General features: G+C 41.5%; 1 protein-coding gene across 1 annotated transcript in view; it reads right to left on the reverse strand.

Annotated features, from left to right (window-relative positions):
- Positions 1-18,803, reverse strand: part of LOC308169571 (cadherin-18) — a gene marked incomplete at both ends in the record, with an annotated part of 64,724 nt that overhangs the window by 31,128 nt on the left and 14,793 nt on the right. The window contains 3 exons of the mRNA XM_080544252.1: positions 7,454-7,707; positions 8,293-8,480; positions 9,185-9,352. Of these exons, the coding sequence (XP_080400378.1) occupies positions 7,454-7,707; positions 8,293-8,480; positions 9,185-9,352 (610 nt within the window). The remainder of the gene's footprint in view (positions 1-7,453; positions 7,708-8,292; positions 8,481-9,184; positions 9,353-18,803) is intronic.

The following is an 18,803-nucleotide window of genomic DNA, read 5'->3' on the forward strand; positions in this document are numbered from 1 at the left end:
GTGGCTTGAGTTTAGGATTACTGTAGTCCATGTACATGGGGAGAGTTAGGGGAAGATAGTCAATTGTCTACAGTGGGCTTATTCAAGAGCCTGATCGCCTAGCTGTTTGTTAGCCTTTGAGTCTTGGCCTCAGCCTGAGGCTCCGGAAGACGCCTCGTCTTTTGGATGGCATCGGTTTGAACAGGCTGTGGTTGGGATGGCTGGGGTCTTTGATGATCCTCCAGGCTTTGCTGACACACTGTTTGTCGGATCTATCCTGGATGGAGGGAAGCTTACATCCGGTGATGCGCTTGGCTGTCCGTACATCCTCTGTATTTGCTTTGCAGTTGAGGGCAGTGCAGTTGAGGGCAGTGCAGTTGAGGGCAGTGCAGTTGCCATTCCAGGCCGACCACTCCTCCTGAAGTCCACCACCAGCTCCTTGGTCTTGTCAGTGTTGAGAGAGAGGTTGTCTGCTCACTTCGGAAGTGAGAGCAACAGGGCGATAGTCATTTAGGCAAGTTACCTTGTTCTCTTTCGCCACAGGGACAATGATGGCTGACTTGAAGCAGGACAGAACTACACCTGTGGAGAGAGTTGAGAATGTGCGTGAGCACGCCAGCCAAGTGTGCCTATGCCGACCCAACCACAGAATACATCATGCCATTGGAGCGCGATTCACATTTCCGCTCCAGAACAAGATGCACTGCCCTCAACCGCAAAGCACTGCAGAGGGTGGTGTGGACAGCCGAGCGCATCAGTGGATGTGAGCTTCCCCAGCCACCCCAACCACAGTGTGTTCGAACTGATGCCGTCCAAAAGTCAAAGCCTCTTCCGGAGCCTCAGGGACAAAACTCAGAGGCTAACCGACAGCTACTTCCCCCAGGTGATCAGGCTCATAAACAAGCCTACTGAATACAAATTACTATTATCCCCAAGCACTTCCCATGTATGCAGACTACCTACCCTTAAGCACACAGTCACTTTATTCAACGGGTGCAATACTCATGACATTTATACTCTGTACTATTTTATTTTGTACGATTTGTACTGCTAAATGGTGTCCTGTCTTATTTGCACTCACAACGTGTCACTTGTCCAGTTGCTCACTTATGTCTTGTAACTATTGTCACTTTATTTATCTTGACTTATCTTGCCTTATTGTCTTTGCGCTGCAATGTAAAGGAACTGAAGCCTACACATTTTACCCTCTTACACTTGAAACTCTGCTGGCTGGCTCATTTCCCTGTTCATGTTTCCGCAAACATTTCCAATCTAAATAACAACTGCATTCTCAACCACACAGTTCCTTTGCTAGTTTCAAGGCCATGTAACAGAGACATTTGCTGGATAACAGCATCAGAATTATTGACAGATTCATTGTTTCAGTTAAAAGTAGTTTGCATTGAGCAAGTGGAGGGAGAGAGAGGAGGAGACACTATTCTGAATTGTCATTGCAGTCAAAAGAGGGTGCAATCCTGCATAGACATACCCTTTTAACTTTTTTTGTGTGTTTTATAATCCAATTTGATCTATTTTTACCTACTTTATTGTTAGTCCTCCTGGTCTTTCAGTCATTAGTCACTCAGTTACTTTATCTCATTCCTTTTATTACATTTGAGGTTTTAGTTTACCATGCATTAGTCTCTACGGTCCTTTTATGGTTTACTGTTTGAACCTCTGTGGCCGGTATATCCATATCCTTTAGTGTTGTCCTAGTGTCTTGTTAATTTTATTATCTTTTCTGCCTTTATTTATTTGTTATTTTCCTGTGAAGCTCTTTGTGTTTCCTTCATGTATGAAATGAGCTATACTGTGTACAAGTTTAACGTTTGATTTGATTAACGTTTGACGTTTTCTTTTCAGCTGACACTAGAGCAGCCACGAGGGGTGACCCCTGTGAGTATCCTTCCATTTTCAAAAGCACATCAGGATAAGCGAATTTCAAGCTATTTTGTCGTTTTTCCGTGTAGGAAGCAGGCTAATTTACAAGCGGCCAACTAGTCGCCGTTGTGTGTAAATGGCAGCTTGACTGTTGTAAAGAGGATCAGCATCTTGAGCATCATGTGATGTGACCCCCGTGGCGGCTCCTTTAGTAGGTAAAAAAGGCACGGCTGTTCTAGTGTTAAGTGGAACAGACATTGGACAGCAAAGCAGCGGGTCTAGATGAGATACCCGGTGGCGTCCCCAGAGCATGTGCAGACAAGTAGGCAGCCGTGTTCAGGGACATTATTCAACCTCTCCCTGTCCCACTCTGTGATCCCCACGGACCAACCCCCCACCACCAAGGCAACCACCGTTGTATTTATACAGGGAAACACCTGACTGAGACCAGTGTCTCCTTTTCAGCAGGTGTCCTGTTACAGGGAACAAACAAATCAAAGAAAGACACAATAAAATACCACAGTTTATAAGAACACCTCAATGGAAGACACAACACTACCCACATGTACAATCCTCCCTAAACAGATCCCTCACCAAATGATTGCAATTTATTGATAAAAAAGGGCTGCATTTTAGAATCGATCAGGGACAATATTTTAGCTAAACAAGAACGCCTCGAAATTGGGCAGGAATTATTCAAAATCACTGGGATAACCCCCCGTATGAAGAGGAAGTACATTGGCTGCCTTCCAAACTCTTGGAAAGAGAACTAAAGAGACGAGACTCTTGATTGCATCTGTTGTTGTATTCAGTGTCCAATAAAGACAGGGTGCCAGGAGAGATCTGCGTGAGAGCCTTGTGCTACAAGTCTATGAGGAAGACTGAGACACCACACAGTTTCAGTGTAGGCAGGAAGCTGGGTAACTGTACGTACATCCCCGTTCAGTTAAGAGTTAGCTAGACAAATACAATAAGTGACCACTGCTGATATACACCATCAGGCATTTCTAATCAGTATTTTTTTTTTCTTTCTTAGATCAAGCTACGGGATGCCTCGCCAGTGGTGATGACGCACAACCGGTGCTCCTGTGTGGCAGGGACTGTTTTGTGCAGTCACACAGTGGCATTGTTATTCCAAACGGCTACTTACTCACAACTTAATGTGACATTTGTGCCCCCTGTGCACAGAATCAGAACAGTAGTGGCACAAACCACGAACAAACTGTAATTTAAATTAGGTTAAAGTGTTAAAGTTTATTTATTGGACACTGTGTTTTGATTTAAAGTGACTCCGGCCACAGTAAAAGTGTTCTTTATTATGGTGTGAAGCCAGGACCCATAAACTCTATGGTGTTCACCAAGCCAGTACAAAACAGGATGGTCCAGACCGGAATATGGTAATTTGAGCTGTAAAAATGCATATATTTGTTTATTAACAATAACAATATATTTATTTATTATATATTGAAATTCGTTATTGGGAATAACCCCTTGAGATGAAGCATCTCATGTTCAAGGGGTCCGCACACTTTTATTTACATATGTATAATCTGTACAGCCATTCATTAATATAATTTATATAAGAAGTATCTGACCCTTTGACAGGATTCATCAGGATTACTCGTATAGAAACATACATATCTCTGCAAATAGCGATGTACAATGATGTACTCTATTTTCTCCTCTTTTTTTTTAGGATTGTTTATCATATTTGACTTATTCTACTCTACTATTTACTGTACACACATCTGGGAGGAGGTTGCTGTTCCTATGGCCGGTTGCATAAAGAAGATTAAGACTGGTCTGAGCCTTAGACTAGTCTTATATTCTCAGGTTAGACCAGTCTAATTAATTCATTTTAGTCTGGGCTAGTAGCTAGCTAACACTGTAACTCCAGTGCGGTAAACTACTTCACTGGTTAAAACTGCTAAGCAGTATACTTATCTCCACATTATATTCCTCCAATATATACATACGTTTTCAGCAGAAGAAAATTGAGTTGATCTCTCATATCTTCATGTTTTTTTCTTCTGTCAAGTGTCTTATTTTACCTAGAATGCATTGCGTGACAGGCTATCTAAGTCCGTCTTACATTAGTCACTCATAGGCTAGCTTTATGCAACAGGAACATTTTAGAGTCTATAGCAAGACTGACTTAAAGTGAGATCTATGTCTAAGACTGGGTCTAATCTTTATGCAACCGGCCCCTACAGTAACAGTGCAGTGACATTCATCTCTAATCTATATGGCGGTTTGGTTAGTGATGGTCACTAGGGCCACCGGTAGTGAAGCCCTAATCCATGTGTTATGTCTCACTTAGCCCTTTTTTTTTTTTTTACTAATGCCTTGTTCTGGTCATTTGACAGCATACATGCTACTGAAAACAGCTGGTTGATGTTGTAGGCATGTGAAAGGGGGATGACGCTATCAAAAAGCTTGTTTTGTTTGATCCTCCTAATAACACGCTCTACATGCGCCCTCAGTCTGGCTATGGCCGGTGTCTCCCTAACCTGGTAGGCTGGCATTTGCTTCTGCACACCTGGACAGAAAGGGTGGGCAGCACACCTTGTATTTGTGTAATTTGTATTAACAATCACTGATTAGGAACCTCTTATCTATCATCACTGCCACATCTTCAGTCAACATCCCAGCTATTCCTGACTGTTTGAATATCTCCTTATCACTAACCGAACCACCATATAGATTTCACTGCACCGTGTGTAGCTATGCCAACCATGCAGGGCTTTCATGGTGCAGTTGGATTTGTAAGCAGAGTACATCTCACTTTGGAGGAGGGGTGCAGAAGGTGTTTGACACCTCAGCTCTGGACAATCGAGGATCACCTGGGTGTCTGAGAAATCGGCGAATACCGCAGGTAGATAAGCTTCTATTTCTGCAGGTGTAAGCCAAATGAATTGTGACCCCAGTGCAGTGGCTAGAAAACGTGTCCATGTTGCAATAATGCGGCTCACTGCGGATTGGTGTACATTAAATCGATGCGCCAGGTCTCTCTCCTTCAAAAGACAAGGAAAAGAAAGAACTTGTCGATTGGCTCAGAAAAAATGGTTACTCCTTAAGCTAGTAGCACTACCAACTCCATATGAATATCCCCATCTCTGGCTCTGTAACTACTATACCCTGGTGTACTGTCCTGCCATAGACCATTCATTGCGCCAATGTCTAGCCTACCGTTGACAGACGTGCATGAGTGACCACTTCATTCGTCTCGGCAGCTGACTTGGCTCTTGTGACTCGGACCACTTTATAAATGGAAGGCTCAATCAAAAACCAAAGACATGGGCTACACCAGGTCATGGATTAATTATGACATAGGTAAACAAACGTTGTATTAGGCTACACTGATGACAGCATTTGTATAATTGAACTTGTGTTTACCGCGGTTAATGTCAAGCAGTTAGCTGGACTAGATAGCCTACAACTTCCGCACACCCCGCACACCCAGGACACGGTCTCTTCGCCCCGCTCCCCTCAGGCAGGAGGGTGCGCTCTCTAAAAACTGTGAAGGCATGCACACAGCACACATGCACACAGCTTTTTCCCCACAGCCATCCGGCTCCTAAATGCTGCTGATTCTGATTCTTAGACCTACCTGGTACAGAATCGGATGTCGGCGTTGGAGCCAGCAAACGGCTGTAACCCAAACTCCCGCTGGACACGCAACTCCTGCAATTCCTTCCTCAGATCCTCCATTTCTTTTGACATGTCTTCTACAGCTGATGATGACATGATGTCCAGTGCAGACGGTTCGGGGACTGAGGCGTAGTCGTGATCCCATGGACCATCGATGTCCTGTTGTTGCTCCTCAGGAGGGACTGGTTCAGTGGGCCGTGTTGTTCATCCCACACACTACGCCGTGGTGTTTCAATGGTATAGCCGTTCCATTCGAAGAGCATTGGTACAGCACCTTTAACAAGCCTTCTTCGCACCTTTAACAAGCCTTTCTTCGACCATCAAGGGTTTTTGGCTCTATGAGCTGATTAGTGGCAAAGTGTCTGCTGCAGACCTTAGTGTGAGAGGTGATAATGAAATTTTCCCGGTGTATTTTTACTAGCCATTTTGTTCTCAGGTCGGGATCGGTCGCACTCGGAAAGCCGTGGAAACGTAGTGTTCCGTCAAACTTGGCTGACACAGAACAAAGTGGTACAGAGCAATGCTTTGAGTATTTCTTCTCCTGTTTTTGTTGTTGAAAATGTTTTAGAACATTTTTTACTTTTTAACGCACACTCATGATGAGATTTTCACACTAGCTAAGCGGCTGACGAAGGGACCGGAAGTCTCGAAGCCGTATTAATTTGATTCGGAAGTACGTCACAACGGCTAGTGCATGTAGTCCATTGTCATGTTAGAAATATGAGCCAGAGGTTCAACTATTAGTAGGGCAGAGATCTGCAGCAGATACGGATCAAGCATGTCAACCCCTGTAGACCCCAGCAATCATATACAACTCATCAAACACTTCCTTGGTAGAAACACAACTGATGGAGAATTGTTGTCCAAAGGGGCAGCTATCAGGCTAAACAGGTTACAGTACCTAGCCTATAGGCTATAAGTCTGATCGGGGACATTTAAATCAAAGTCTCTTTCCAATAGGTAGTCTGCAGAGACAAAATGTTGGTTAAAGGTGTATTTTTAATCTGTTAAGACAGAAAGGGAGAGGAACTATTGTGATTCAACTGATTTCCAACATGTTGAGAGAATCAGAGATAGTGTTTAAAGGAGACCTATTATGCTTTTTTTCTACAAGTTAATGTAGGAGTCTGCGGTCCCCAAAACATGTCATTGAAACATACCACTCAGATTTTAATCTAAAGGCATTCAAACATGCCTCTATTTTAGTCCTCTTTTGGACGGGCTGTTTCACAGGACAGGAAATCATCAGCGGTTTTCTGCGGATTTGCTGTGACGCAAAAACACAGTTCCTGGGGAAATAAAATTAAAAAACAAATATCCCTGTGTTCCCCACAAAACAAGGAATCTAAAACCATTTAAATGGAAACGATCTGAGTGGACGGATGAACATGGTGGGGGAAATGTTCAACACAGCGCCCAATTTAATACAATTAGATGTCAATACGCGCTGACGCCACTCTACCCCAGTGTAAGGCCGAGAGGCAAATCTGAATGGCTTGTTGAATCGCATGTTTTCTGAAATACCCAACCCACAAACAACTGACCGAAGTGCTTTATTTCACAGTTTCTGTGTTAGTAGGGTCATCAGAGACCCAAATGTATAGCACAGGCACTGAAAAGGTGAGTTTTTCATAATATGGCACCTGCATAAATCAGTAGATCTAGCCTTAGCCCAAGCTAGGACCAAGGATTGGCCCTATATCCTTGATTCTTAACTGGAGCATGCTTATCTGCCACAGAAATAAACAAAAATAAAGGAAAAATATACTAAGATGAGTGCTACTGTAGCTCAGCATCATATATATAGCAAACACTGGGTAGATCACATTGATAAAGTTAATGTGGAAAACCTTGCGCATTGACATTGAGTTGTTAGACACAGCAGCTGTGGAAAGAAATACATCAGGTCACCACTGAGAGATAATGGGCTCCGACCGCTTACCTGACAGGACTGTTTCTGTTGTCAGGATCCCGGGCTGTTACAGCCCCGACCTCTGTGCCAATCTTAGTGTTTTCATAAACATCCATGATATAATAATCCATCGAGAAAACCGGGGGCTCGTCCACATCTCCCACAGTGATTTTAAGGGTGGCTGTGTCTTTGAATGGGCCAAGGTAGGAGAAACGGGGGTCGAGGTGTGGATTCACTCCCTCGATCTGAAGTGTGTAGATCTTCTTCCTCTCATAGTTCAACGGCTATTCAAAGAACAAGGCAACAGTATACAGGATTAATCAAGGGACTAGATGCAGTAGGTGGAAAACTAAATATGCAAAGAAACATTAAAATGGTCATTTGTATTACAAAGTGATACTGAATAAGAGCAGCAATGATGAGTCTTAAAAAACATTTTTTTTTAAGTGTTGAGATGTGCTCGAAGAGCTGCACCATGTCGTGAGCTTAGAATTATAAGGTTTTATCTCCGTTTAGGGTAGTTCAGAGATATTGAGCGTCAACGTTTTTACATTCCATTATGTTTTGTGAGATGGAATCTTTGTATTTTATTAATTACTAACTAAAAAATGTTAATGTAAAAATGTCAATGTAAAAAACACCTGGCCGGTTTCACAGACAAGGCTTAAGCCTAATCCTAGACTAAAAAACATCTTCAATGGAGATTTTACATTGAACGTGTGATTTAGTCCAGGACTAGGCTTAAGCCTTGTCTCTGAAACCGGCCCATAATGAATCAGATTATGTAAAAAACTCAATTTTGACCATAGAACCTTATAATTCTAACGTCACAATGTGCTTTATGTAAAAGACAGTAATATTACTATTACCTTTTTCAGACTGATGACACCCTCTCTGGTGTCCCTGTCTGTATATATAGAGAACATGGCTGCCCCCTCGGAGTTGGTGATGCTGTACTTGATCTCAGCATTGGAGCCAAGGTCCTCATCATTGGCTTTGATCTTCCCCACCGGTTTACCCACCTGCGCCGATTCAGGGACATACAGCTGGTAATTTTCTGCGGACAAACCAGACCAATGTACATTAAGAAACAACTTGATCTCTGGTTGGTGCCATATCTTTTGTGGATTGTCCTTTTGAAGTTATGGAACATGTTGTACCCAGAACAATAGAATTGACATGTCATTGGAAATATGTCAATCCACGTAAATGAACATTTCATTCTGAAATGTGTTTGTGCAGATGGATAGATTGCACATACGTATATGCAGATGCAATTATTGTAGAGCAATTTGACTGTTACAACACGTGTCCCTAAGGGAAAGACTGCAAGCTATATTTATGAGGGAAATATGGCGAGATGGCGAGACGTAATTACATTGAGAAAACATGTCATATCAATATGTGATTACATTGTTACATATATTATTAAAAGGGGAGATAGCATAGAAATCGTAATTTTGCTCAATTTATGCTTGTCTAAAGTCTGTCTTCTGCTAATTATACAAAGAATTCGCCTCGGAACACTATCAGCCTGATGAGTCGAACCATAATAAACCAGAATCCACATGAGAGGGAAGCATATCATGATCGTTTATAGATGAGAACTCTTGATATGTAATTAGCCCTCTAAAAATACCTTCAAATTGATGTCTTGCTACATGATGTCTGAAAAGAATTGTATTCATCAAAGTATTCAGCAGAAATATGCAGCTTTTCCCCAAAGTCAAGTTCGGAAATTGAATAAAATAGTGTACATACTTTGTGGGAACTTGGGAGGGTTGTCGTTGACGTCCGTTAAGGTGATGTTGACAGTCGTGGAACCGGAAAGTCCTCCAACCTGCCCCGCCATATCTTTGGCTTGAATGAGAACAGAATAGTGTTCTCTTGCCTCCCGGTCCATGTTTGCTAAGGCAGTCCTGATGACACCTAAAACAAAAGAATGGCTGTGAGCCTCTACACCAAAGCAGAATGATTACAAGACAAAAAAAGTGGTGTTAGTTAGGAGCCTGCTGAGCTCCAATACAGAACATAGCGTACTGAAGGATCTAACCCAATCCTAGTGTTGACTGGCCCCTATAGCCCTGTGGATCACAGCCATTATGCTATTTCGAAGAAAGTACAAAAGGGTAGCGGGTACCCCCCTCCACTACAGCCCACTCCAGTTCAACATGGAGGGACGTTTTCGGTACTGTAGTACCAAAGTGTTTCATAGTGCACCCAATGGTTTATAAAGATTTATTATAAATATTGATGATACATTGATAAAGATCAGTAGAGCTCAATTATTTCTAAGAAACACTCAAATAAATCAAATGGATTAGTCCTTTTTGACATACATTCAGAGATATATTCAGAGAAGTGACAAACATTACATCTACATCTACATCTATTACAGTCTGCACTGTAATTTTACTGATAACAAAAGACATAAGGATGTCTTATTGCAGGAGGGTAGAATGTTCGGAAGTGAAACCAATATGCCATTACTGTCTAGTGTCTAGGAGAAACATTTTCTCAAGTACTCTGTGGAATAATCATACAGTGTGACAGTTATAAAAGACACACAACATACACATATAGGCCCCTACAATAGCCTTTCTATCTTGATTTTCCCAGTCTTTCATTGCCAAGGTTAGCCTTTCTCCACGTTTCATTATATTTCAAATGACTATGCAACCTTCGTGGGACAGAGAATGAACCATTCCATCTATTCAATCATGTTTATCACTCCTATAACAGAGAAAACACTGCCATGTACTTTCACTAGGATAAAACACAAACAACAGATATCTGGCTGCATCGATGCATCCTAGGTTACAACGGTACATGGAGAAAATGCCAAGCATTATGGCCGTAGGTCATTTATTTTTAAATAATCTATGCAGATGCCGTGTGAGTTTAAACTACGCTATATTATAAATATTGAGGGGAAAATAACATGTGTAGCTGCGTTTACTTTGTGTGGGTGTGTGTGTGTGTCCGTTGATATTCTGTCTCACCTACTGAAACCACATCAAGGACCCCGATTTAACATCTGCTGCCTGTTACCTCAATTCTGACTCTCAATCTCTGACATTCTCTCTCTTGTCAGTTTTTTTCTCTCCCAGAGGCTAAACCCTGAAGCAAGCGGTGAACTTGTGTTCTTGTGAACTTATGACCTCTATGGCTGAAACAATAACATACAGAGAACAGCAGGGTCTGCTGTGATGTTAACACATTGATCAAGAAATGAAATCGACTTTTCTCCTGTGTCTGGAGATAAGTGTGTATTATTTGGTACCACAGCCGACCGATGATAAGGTTATAGAATAGATTGGCGGTCACATTGCATGATTTAATCTGTAAGAGGCCTTTGAAAAATGTGTCAATCTCGGAGGGAGTCCGCTGGATACGAATTGTTTACTTCTGACAATATAGAGAACATTTGTGAGAAATTCAGTCAGTTATCTGAAATAATGTGCAATTTATTCTACTTTTTCTCACTCATTGCTTAAGGGACAGACACAGAAGATTAGCCATGAAGAATGGTTTGTTTTGTTAGGGAGTAAAAAATCCACAAAAAGAAGAAAACACAAGTAGTTACCATTTCCTCTGTTTCAATGTCACATTGACATCACATCAATGTGCATGGGTGTGCACAAGAAATGTGGAGCTCGAAGGTACACACCATAGACAGGTGTACCAGGTGTACACGTTGTACAATATAATTTATAGGATTATTTACAGTATCTATCTATATCAGTACAACTACAACAATAATTACTTTATCTATTGTACAGTACAAATCTTCTGTACAAAACCCCCCCAAACAGAAACATACAATATGTATTAAATTGACACTCTATGCTTGAGGAGTCAATATGAAAACAGATGACAGTACATGCATTGCATTGCATTACTTGTCCTGCATTGTTCATTCATAGTTAACTGTATAATAGCGGGACTCTAAGTACGGTAACAGGGAGAAGACACATTTAGATCCTATCAAGCCTTATCATTTCCTGTTTTGACAATAAAGGCACGAATATAGTTTTTCTGACAGACCCTTTTCTCTTTTTCTCTTCAGGATCTAATCCACTTGCCTTGAGCAAGCGGAATGATCATTACAAGTGGGTCAAGAAGCAAGCCAGCCAACAGTATTAACATCCAAGGCATCTGAGGTTGCACATCATTTGTCACACGGGAGAAAGGAGAAAGCAGTCGTGTCTTTCTCTCATCCTGGCCAGCTGATCTACAAACCCACCAACTGATAGCAGAGAGAAAGAAAGATGACATTAAACCAACAATGGATATGTTGTGCTGGCCAATATCTTTGACCGCCAGGTGTAGAAATAATTTGTCATCTCAAATGGAGGTTATGTGAATGCCACTGTATAAAGGAGGTACACAGATATGCACCTGTCTGTTCTATATGCCACACTCCCTTTTTATTGTAAAAGGAAGCATTGTGAAGAATTGAAGATCATCTAAAATAATGTAACCTTTCAAAATGTGGTGCTGCATAGATGGGGAAAAGTACAGCTTGATTTAACCTTGGTCCAGCACTGGGGCATGGATTAACCCTAACCTTTTCTATTCATTCATTTTATTAAAGCATCTCATGTTCATATTCCTCTGATATGTGATATTTCTAAACATATTCCCTGAATGTATTGGTGGCTCCACAGAGGCTATTGAAAGTTGCAAGATATTAACTGGAGCGCCAGCATTACTTAACTTGGGGTCCTAAAGAAACAGAGACCTTGGCCACACTTTTCCATTAAAACAACACAAAGACGGATGATCTGACCTTTCAAGTCTCTTTTTTTCCACTTTAGTCATAAAGGTGCATCACTCCTGAGCAATCACTCATTGCATATTGTTTAGGAACAGTGAGCACACAAAGAAATATGAAACGTCTTGTGGCTAGGATATTCTGCACTTTTCCCATTTACTTTTTGACACAAAAGAAGCTTCTTCTGATGATTACAATTCAGTCATGAAGATTACTTTTTTCTTTAAAGCCCACTAGACAAATAACAAACTCAACGTTATAGCTACACTATGAGTAATCTCCTATGTCTGCGACACAACCTGTTAAACATGCCTTGATGGGGCTATTCACCATGAGTTTACACCCCACAACATCCCTGTCCCTGAATTGTAAAGGGCTTCTTTCAAGGGCATATCACACAAAGAGGACGGCCATGGTGTGCATACTATCCAACATATGTCACCTCAAGGAGCTCAAGATTAGTTGTCTGAGCATAATTAATGGTCCTGGAAGGTATCTTGACTCTGACAGAAACTCTCTCCTTGAGTCTCCTCCCCGACTTTTCCTGAGTAGCGACATCCCTGATTGTCTGGGCGAGGTCTCAATGGGATGAGCCTGTTAATTTAGAAAATAATTGAGAAAGAACTGGCTTCCTTGAACCCAGGTCCGTTTGACAGAGTGAGATGGTTAGCCTTTCCCTCAACCCCCAGTCTATTAGACATGATACTATCGCACTATCCACCTCTTTGTCTGGCTGGAAACTTCTAAAGGAGGACAATCTCCTGGGTGAACAAAAAGGATTATGGAAGATTACCAAAGCTCTCTTCCTTCGCCTGCTTCGGGGCCCTTTGGTCCATAGAGCAGAGTGTAGTCTTTGTATAGCTCTTTTTTAATATTATGAACCAAGATCCTTGGGACAGACTAATGCACTCTGGAGTCTGAACACACTTGGCCAATATTTGTCTGATACACAATGGGTTGGTTTTATCAGTGCAGAATCAGCTTTTTGTCTTATGCAGTGAGGGACACGTGTCTAGGGCTTCAGTGCTAAACATGGAGACCTCGTTGATGGCACACCTCTGAGCTTGCCTTTTTCTGAGATACTATTTCAGTATTTCTTACAGTAGTCCTTTACAGAACCATGTGAAAGTGCCTCAACCATTAGAAATTGTTGTTCAGATGCTTACTTGCATCACTCCAAACACAATATAGACCAGGGGTGGGCAATTCATTTTCACAATGGGCCACAAGAGAAACCGGGACTATTGTGGAGGGCCGGACCAGTAGGCTGAACTTAATTCTGCTCAATATTACTTTTATTGCTTTATAAAAAGCAGTAAATTATATGGTTTTGACTAGCTGCTACTGGTAAGAATACATGTGCAATACAATACTACGATAAGGCTATGAAAATGTGGAGTAGGTCAAATATAGAAGAGCAAGAGGACTCATTTAAACACAGGGAAGTCAATGCAGCTATAGTTTTGACCTTTTGCAACATCAGTTTGTGCCTATTATTTATTAACATTATGAGTCACAGTGTAGTATTTCTACCTTCTGAAATGATGGCTAGGACTGGTGATATCAAGCGAAAGGTTCTTTATATACAAATCTACTGACATACACTTGTGATCACTTTCTTTTTCTTTGTATTCAGAAACTTTTCTTTTCCAGACTTTTATTCTGGCCGTACAATGCCCAGGTCTGACATAGACTGTACTTAAAATATATTCAAATATGCCTATATCACACTAGACTACATTATGTTTGTTGATAAAGTGTTTCGTGAAGATGTTTCCCACCTTATTGATTTAGCAGTAGACCTCCACTAATGAAGGTTATTAACAGTTAACTACATGTAAGTATGGTAAAGTGGGATGCTTGAATGGTAGGCCAACAATTGACTGACAAAGTGACAGCATTTAAGTTGATCTAACTGGGAGCAGAACTTAATCCATGCTCTGAGAGACGGCTCGATCTGTGTCAGCTCCTTCAATTGAGCCGAACACGCCCAAATCCCAAATCAGCAGAGAAATTAGCCCACTTAAAATGTGAAGGGAAGCAGGGGGCAGGGTTGAGGGGGCCAGGGCCATCAGACACATAGGCTCTTCGGGAACATCCTTTTATTTCCTAGGCTAAGTGATAGATACTCACTAGTGATGGGAGAGACAGGAGGTATAACCCAGCTATTAAATAGGATAAATTAAGTAATTCCCATTCCTCTGCTGAAACATTTAAGCTCTGAAAAGAGTTAGCTTGCAGTTTTGGGATTGGCAAACTGTGTAATCAAGTGAGTCCATTTCTCTTACTATTTTATGAAAAATGATAAATGTATATTATTAAAAGAAATATATATATATATATATATATGTTACGGTACATGTGGGAAAACGGTACATGTGGGAAAACTAGGGTTAGGGTTAGGTGCTAAGGTGCGACGGTTAAGGTTAGGGTTAGGGGTAGGGTTAGGGTTAAGATTAGGGTTAGGGGTAGGGTTAGACATGCCAGCAGCATGTACCAAGTGGACGTAGCACCTAACCCTAATTCTAGTTTTCCCACATGTACCGTATTCCCACATGTACCGTAACATATATATATATATATATATATATATATATATAATATAATATAAGAGCTCTCTGAAGCTTACCTGAGACAAGACTGAAATTCTCTTAATCTGGTCCAAGACCCTCCTCAACAAAGCCCAGGACTTTGGTATCACAATTGATGGAGTAGAGGTTAATATCTAATCCCTTGCCAGAAACCTGGTGGTTCTCCTCAACTGCAAACCCTCACTTGAAACCCGCATTAATATTAATTGAAAATGTGTGCTCCTCCACGCACATTGGGACCTATGAGTACGCACAGAAATTGGAGAAATTGGTGTGGCATGGGTAACTTACACATCTGTGAAGGCACCATTAATGCTGAACGGTACATACAGGTTATGAAGCAAATACGCTGCCATCCAGGCGATGTCTTTTTCAGGGACGTCCCTGCTTATTTCAGCAAGACAATGCCAAGCCACATTCTGCACGTGTTACAACAGTGTGGCTTCGTAGTAAAAGATGGCGGGTACTAGACTGGCCTGCCTGCAGTCCAGACCTGTCTCCCACTGAAAATGTGTGGCGCGTTATGAAGCGCAAAATACGACAACAGAGACCCCAGACTTTTGAGCAACTGAAGTCGTACATCAAGCAAGAATGGGGAATTGAGGAATTGATCTATTCCTCCATCTCTTCAGGATCATCTACATTGTTAACCCTTCTTGTTCCCTTGCCTGTCATCTCTGACATCCTTACAGATAGTGTTTGAAATGTCAACTCTTTAAGGTTTATATCCCATGGAGAATGGCAGCTATCTAAAAGTGTATTTATGTATCTATTATTTATACAGGCAGATCTTACGGAGACTTGAGTCTCTTTTACAGAAGAGCTCTGTAAAGTACATGTAAAGTACATGGGGATTGTACTTCAGGAAAGATTAGCAATGTCTCAAGTAGGCGTGATATATGTAATATTTAAGCAATATCACACGCGAGGTTGTGCTGTCATACTGAATATCAGCACGGCTGTGATTGTCTTCTGTACTCGGCCTGCGGCCTCGCAGCCGTGCTGATATTCAGTATAACAGCACAACCTTGAGTGTGATATTGCTTAAATATTGCATATATCACACTTATCTATTTTGTGTGTAGGCCTACTTGAGACATTAGTCAGGATGAAAATAATATATTCAAAACAAATATTCCTGTTCAATTAAAGACAATATGTTGTGTCGTGGATTCAATTGATTCTTAATAGATTGAGTAAAACTTATAAAGCACAAAGAGCTTAAATCAATTGTCTCCAAAGAGGCCTTTTATTAAGCATAGTCACATGAGCGCAGAGAGAAAGTAGCAGACAAACAGGCATCAAAGCCAAGGCAAAAAGCAAAAAGCCCCCAACGATGGGTGGGACTCATATTTATAGAACTGTCCTTGGTCATGAAGTCACTATTCTTGGGGACCAATCATACAAATCTGTGAATACACAAGTTATGGGCCGTGTCCGTAGTCAGAATTATTCACTGCGCCACTTACAGGAAGGAAATTGGCCTTCTTTGCTCTAGATTCGCCAAATTTCGCGATTCTCTATTTCTCAGTATAAAATGATATAGAACCACACCAGTTGCTTGACATGCCATAAATGTGAGGATAAGGCGCTGAAAATCTTCAGTGGTCAGATTAGTGGTCAGATCATTCTAATACAAGTTGTTCCAGCCATGCACTTGGTATCAGGTATATTCATGGTTGCCACATGACAGCTTGCATTTAGTGACCAGAGTGATTTATTGTGATTAGAGGTCATAATGTCAAATGCAGACTGACACAAGTCATGGTTGTTGGAGCTAAGAGCATAGATTGTGCAAGCCCATCACCATGTAAACTCTTGACGTCTACCTGAAGTTATACCTTTGGCAGATTTTAATTGGAAAACAGTCATTTCAATAATTGGTGCCTCACGCTTGGGGTGTAGTTTCTCACAGTGTTTGCACAAGAGATTTTTTGCACTGAGAGAACAGACTAGAGGAAGTTACTTGGAACAGATCATCTGAATGTGAGTTATGATTAGCCATTATAAGTCAGTCAAAATATTGCCACAGGCCATACAAACTTGATTCATTGTTTAATAGATTCCCCACTTCAATTGAACAAATAATAATAATAATAATAATAATAATAAATAAAATAATAATATTAACATGGTTAATGTATCCTTTTCAGATCAAGCTGGCCCAAAGCATAGGTGAAGTAGCATAATTGCATAATTATGTCCCCCAAATTAAATGATTTATTGGAAAAAATTGTTCTAGTTACTATTTTGGCCAGGTATAAGCCACAAATCCGGGGAGCTTGCTCATTCATTATCCACATCATTACACATTGACTGCCCACTTTTGGTGTTATTATCAACATCATAGTCCTTTACGCAGACACATATACTGTACCATACACACACATGAGAAATATCATAAGGGTGCTCATTGAAAACAAGGTCTAAATAGACTGAGAGAAAAACAGCAAAACAATAAGCCAGCGTTTCAACATACTGGTGTGATGCAGGGTGTGTGTCTCTTCTTTGGAGGCTGGGTGCTTGCTGGCTTTGATTCACATGTAAGTGCGCATTGATCGTGCAAACAACTGTCACTGTCTTTCTATCTATGCGTACAACCCATTACAGTTGAAATGCGTAAGCTATTAATAACTAAGCTTCTAATTACCATGATGAGGGTAATTGCACCTCAGGACATGACTTAGATGTTGACTATCAAAAAGTAAGGTAAGCCTATCAATAATGTTATAGACAGTAACACGAAGTGTTTCACATCATTTTGCAACAGCAATAGTTTTTTTTTTCCTACAGTCATGACTCAGAGGATTTCAGAGGAGAGAGCCGTTTCAGATGAAGCTGTTTGTTGTCTTCTCTGTTTCTGTTCTACTGCATAACGGTTTGTTGTTGATGTTCTCTATCGCTTTTGAGGATTTGCGTCAAATTTAAGAAACTCCTTCAGGGATCCTTCCAGAACTCCTGTGTAGGCCCCAGGGGCCCAACACTATATTTATCTCCTCTGTGTAGCATTTCCTCTGATCAGGTTTGTTACAAAGTCTACCTCAAAACAACAGGCCGTTTGATCTACCTAGTACTACATGAGAGAGAGGATTTGGCCGGGAGAGTGGCACAGTCGTAGCACGGGAGTCAGATGCATGTAGAAAGGAGGACATATTGGCAAGCTAACGTGCTCCCCCGAACAGATGCAAAGTGTTTACTATAGCAGGGCTCATCTGCGGCACCGGGCCAGAAACCTCAGAGAACCTCCCTTTGAATATCACAGGTTACATAGGTAGGAAACACATGCCCTTTTGTCCTATGGTTCCGATGAGAGTTGCATGTCCTAGTTTGTGGGAGGAGGGGGTGGGGTGCTGGTAGTTAAAACAACAGGAGACAGGGCGTTATTATGCCTGGGTGTAAGGCTGCGGCGGGGAGGAAGGAGCAGCTGGCTAGGTCTTCGATCACGTCCCTGTGCCTCCCCGCGTGCCCCACGCTGAATTACAATGCAGACAAGATACCAAGGCAGTCCAAGCGGAACAACCCATCTGATATGACCAAGTGCATTCTGGATATGGAGAGAGATATGGCCGTTACACTTGCCTAGACGTTATTTTACACACAATAACCGATTTTTGCTGAGGTTTCAAGACACCGGTATAAATTAGATGATGGAACCATCTTAGTTTCATCAGACATACATACCGGTACATTGCGGGAAAAAAAAGTTTTATCCTACGTGATATTGTATATGTTATTGCAATACATTGGTTAAATTGCTGTGTCTCTGCAAGTTGTGTTTTTCCCCTGGGACATTTTTGGAATTACATTCACGTCAACTTTATCGATTCATGTATGTCGTCATTGTAGTGTTCTTTTTGTTAGGTTCAGAGGGGGCTCATGGAAATTGCAGCACTCAATCTCAAGAATTCTTGTGAAATGTTATTCATGTTGAACAATCACAGACTCAGGCACAAACACCATTTACACACGCACACGCACACCCACCCACCCACCCACCCACCCACCCACCCAC

The sequence above is a fragment of the Nansenia antarctica genome (genome assembly GCF_963989245.1).
Source record: "Nansenia antarctica genome assembly, chromosome: 13".
NCBI classification, from domain to species: Eukaryota; Metazoa; Chordata; class Actinopteri; order Argentiniformes; family Microstomatidae; genus Nansenia; species Nansenia antarctica.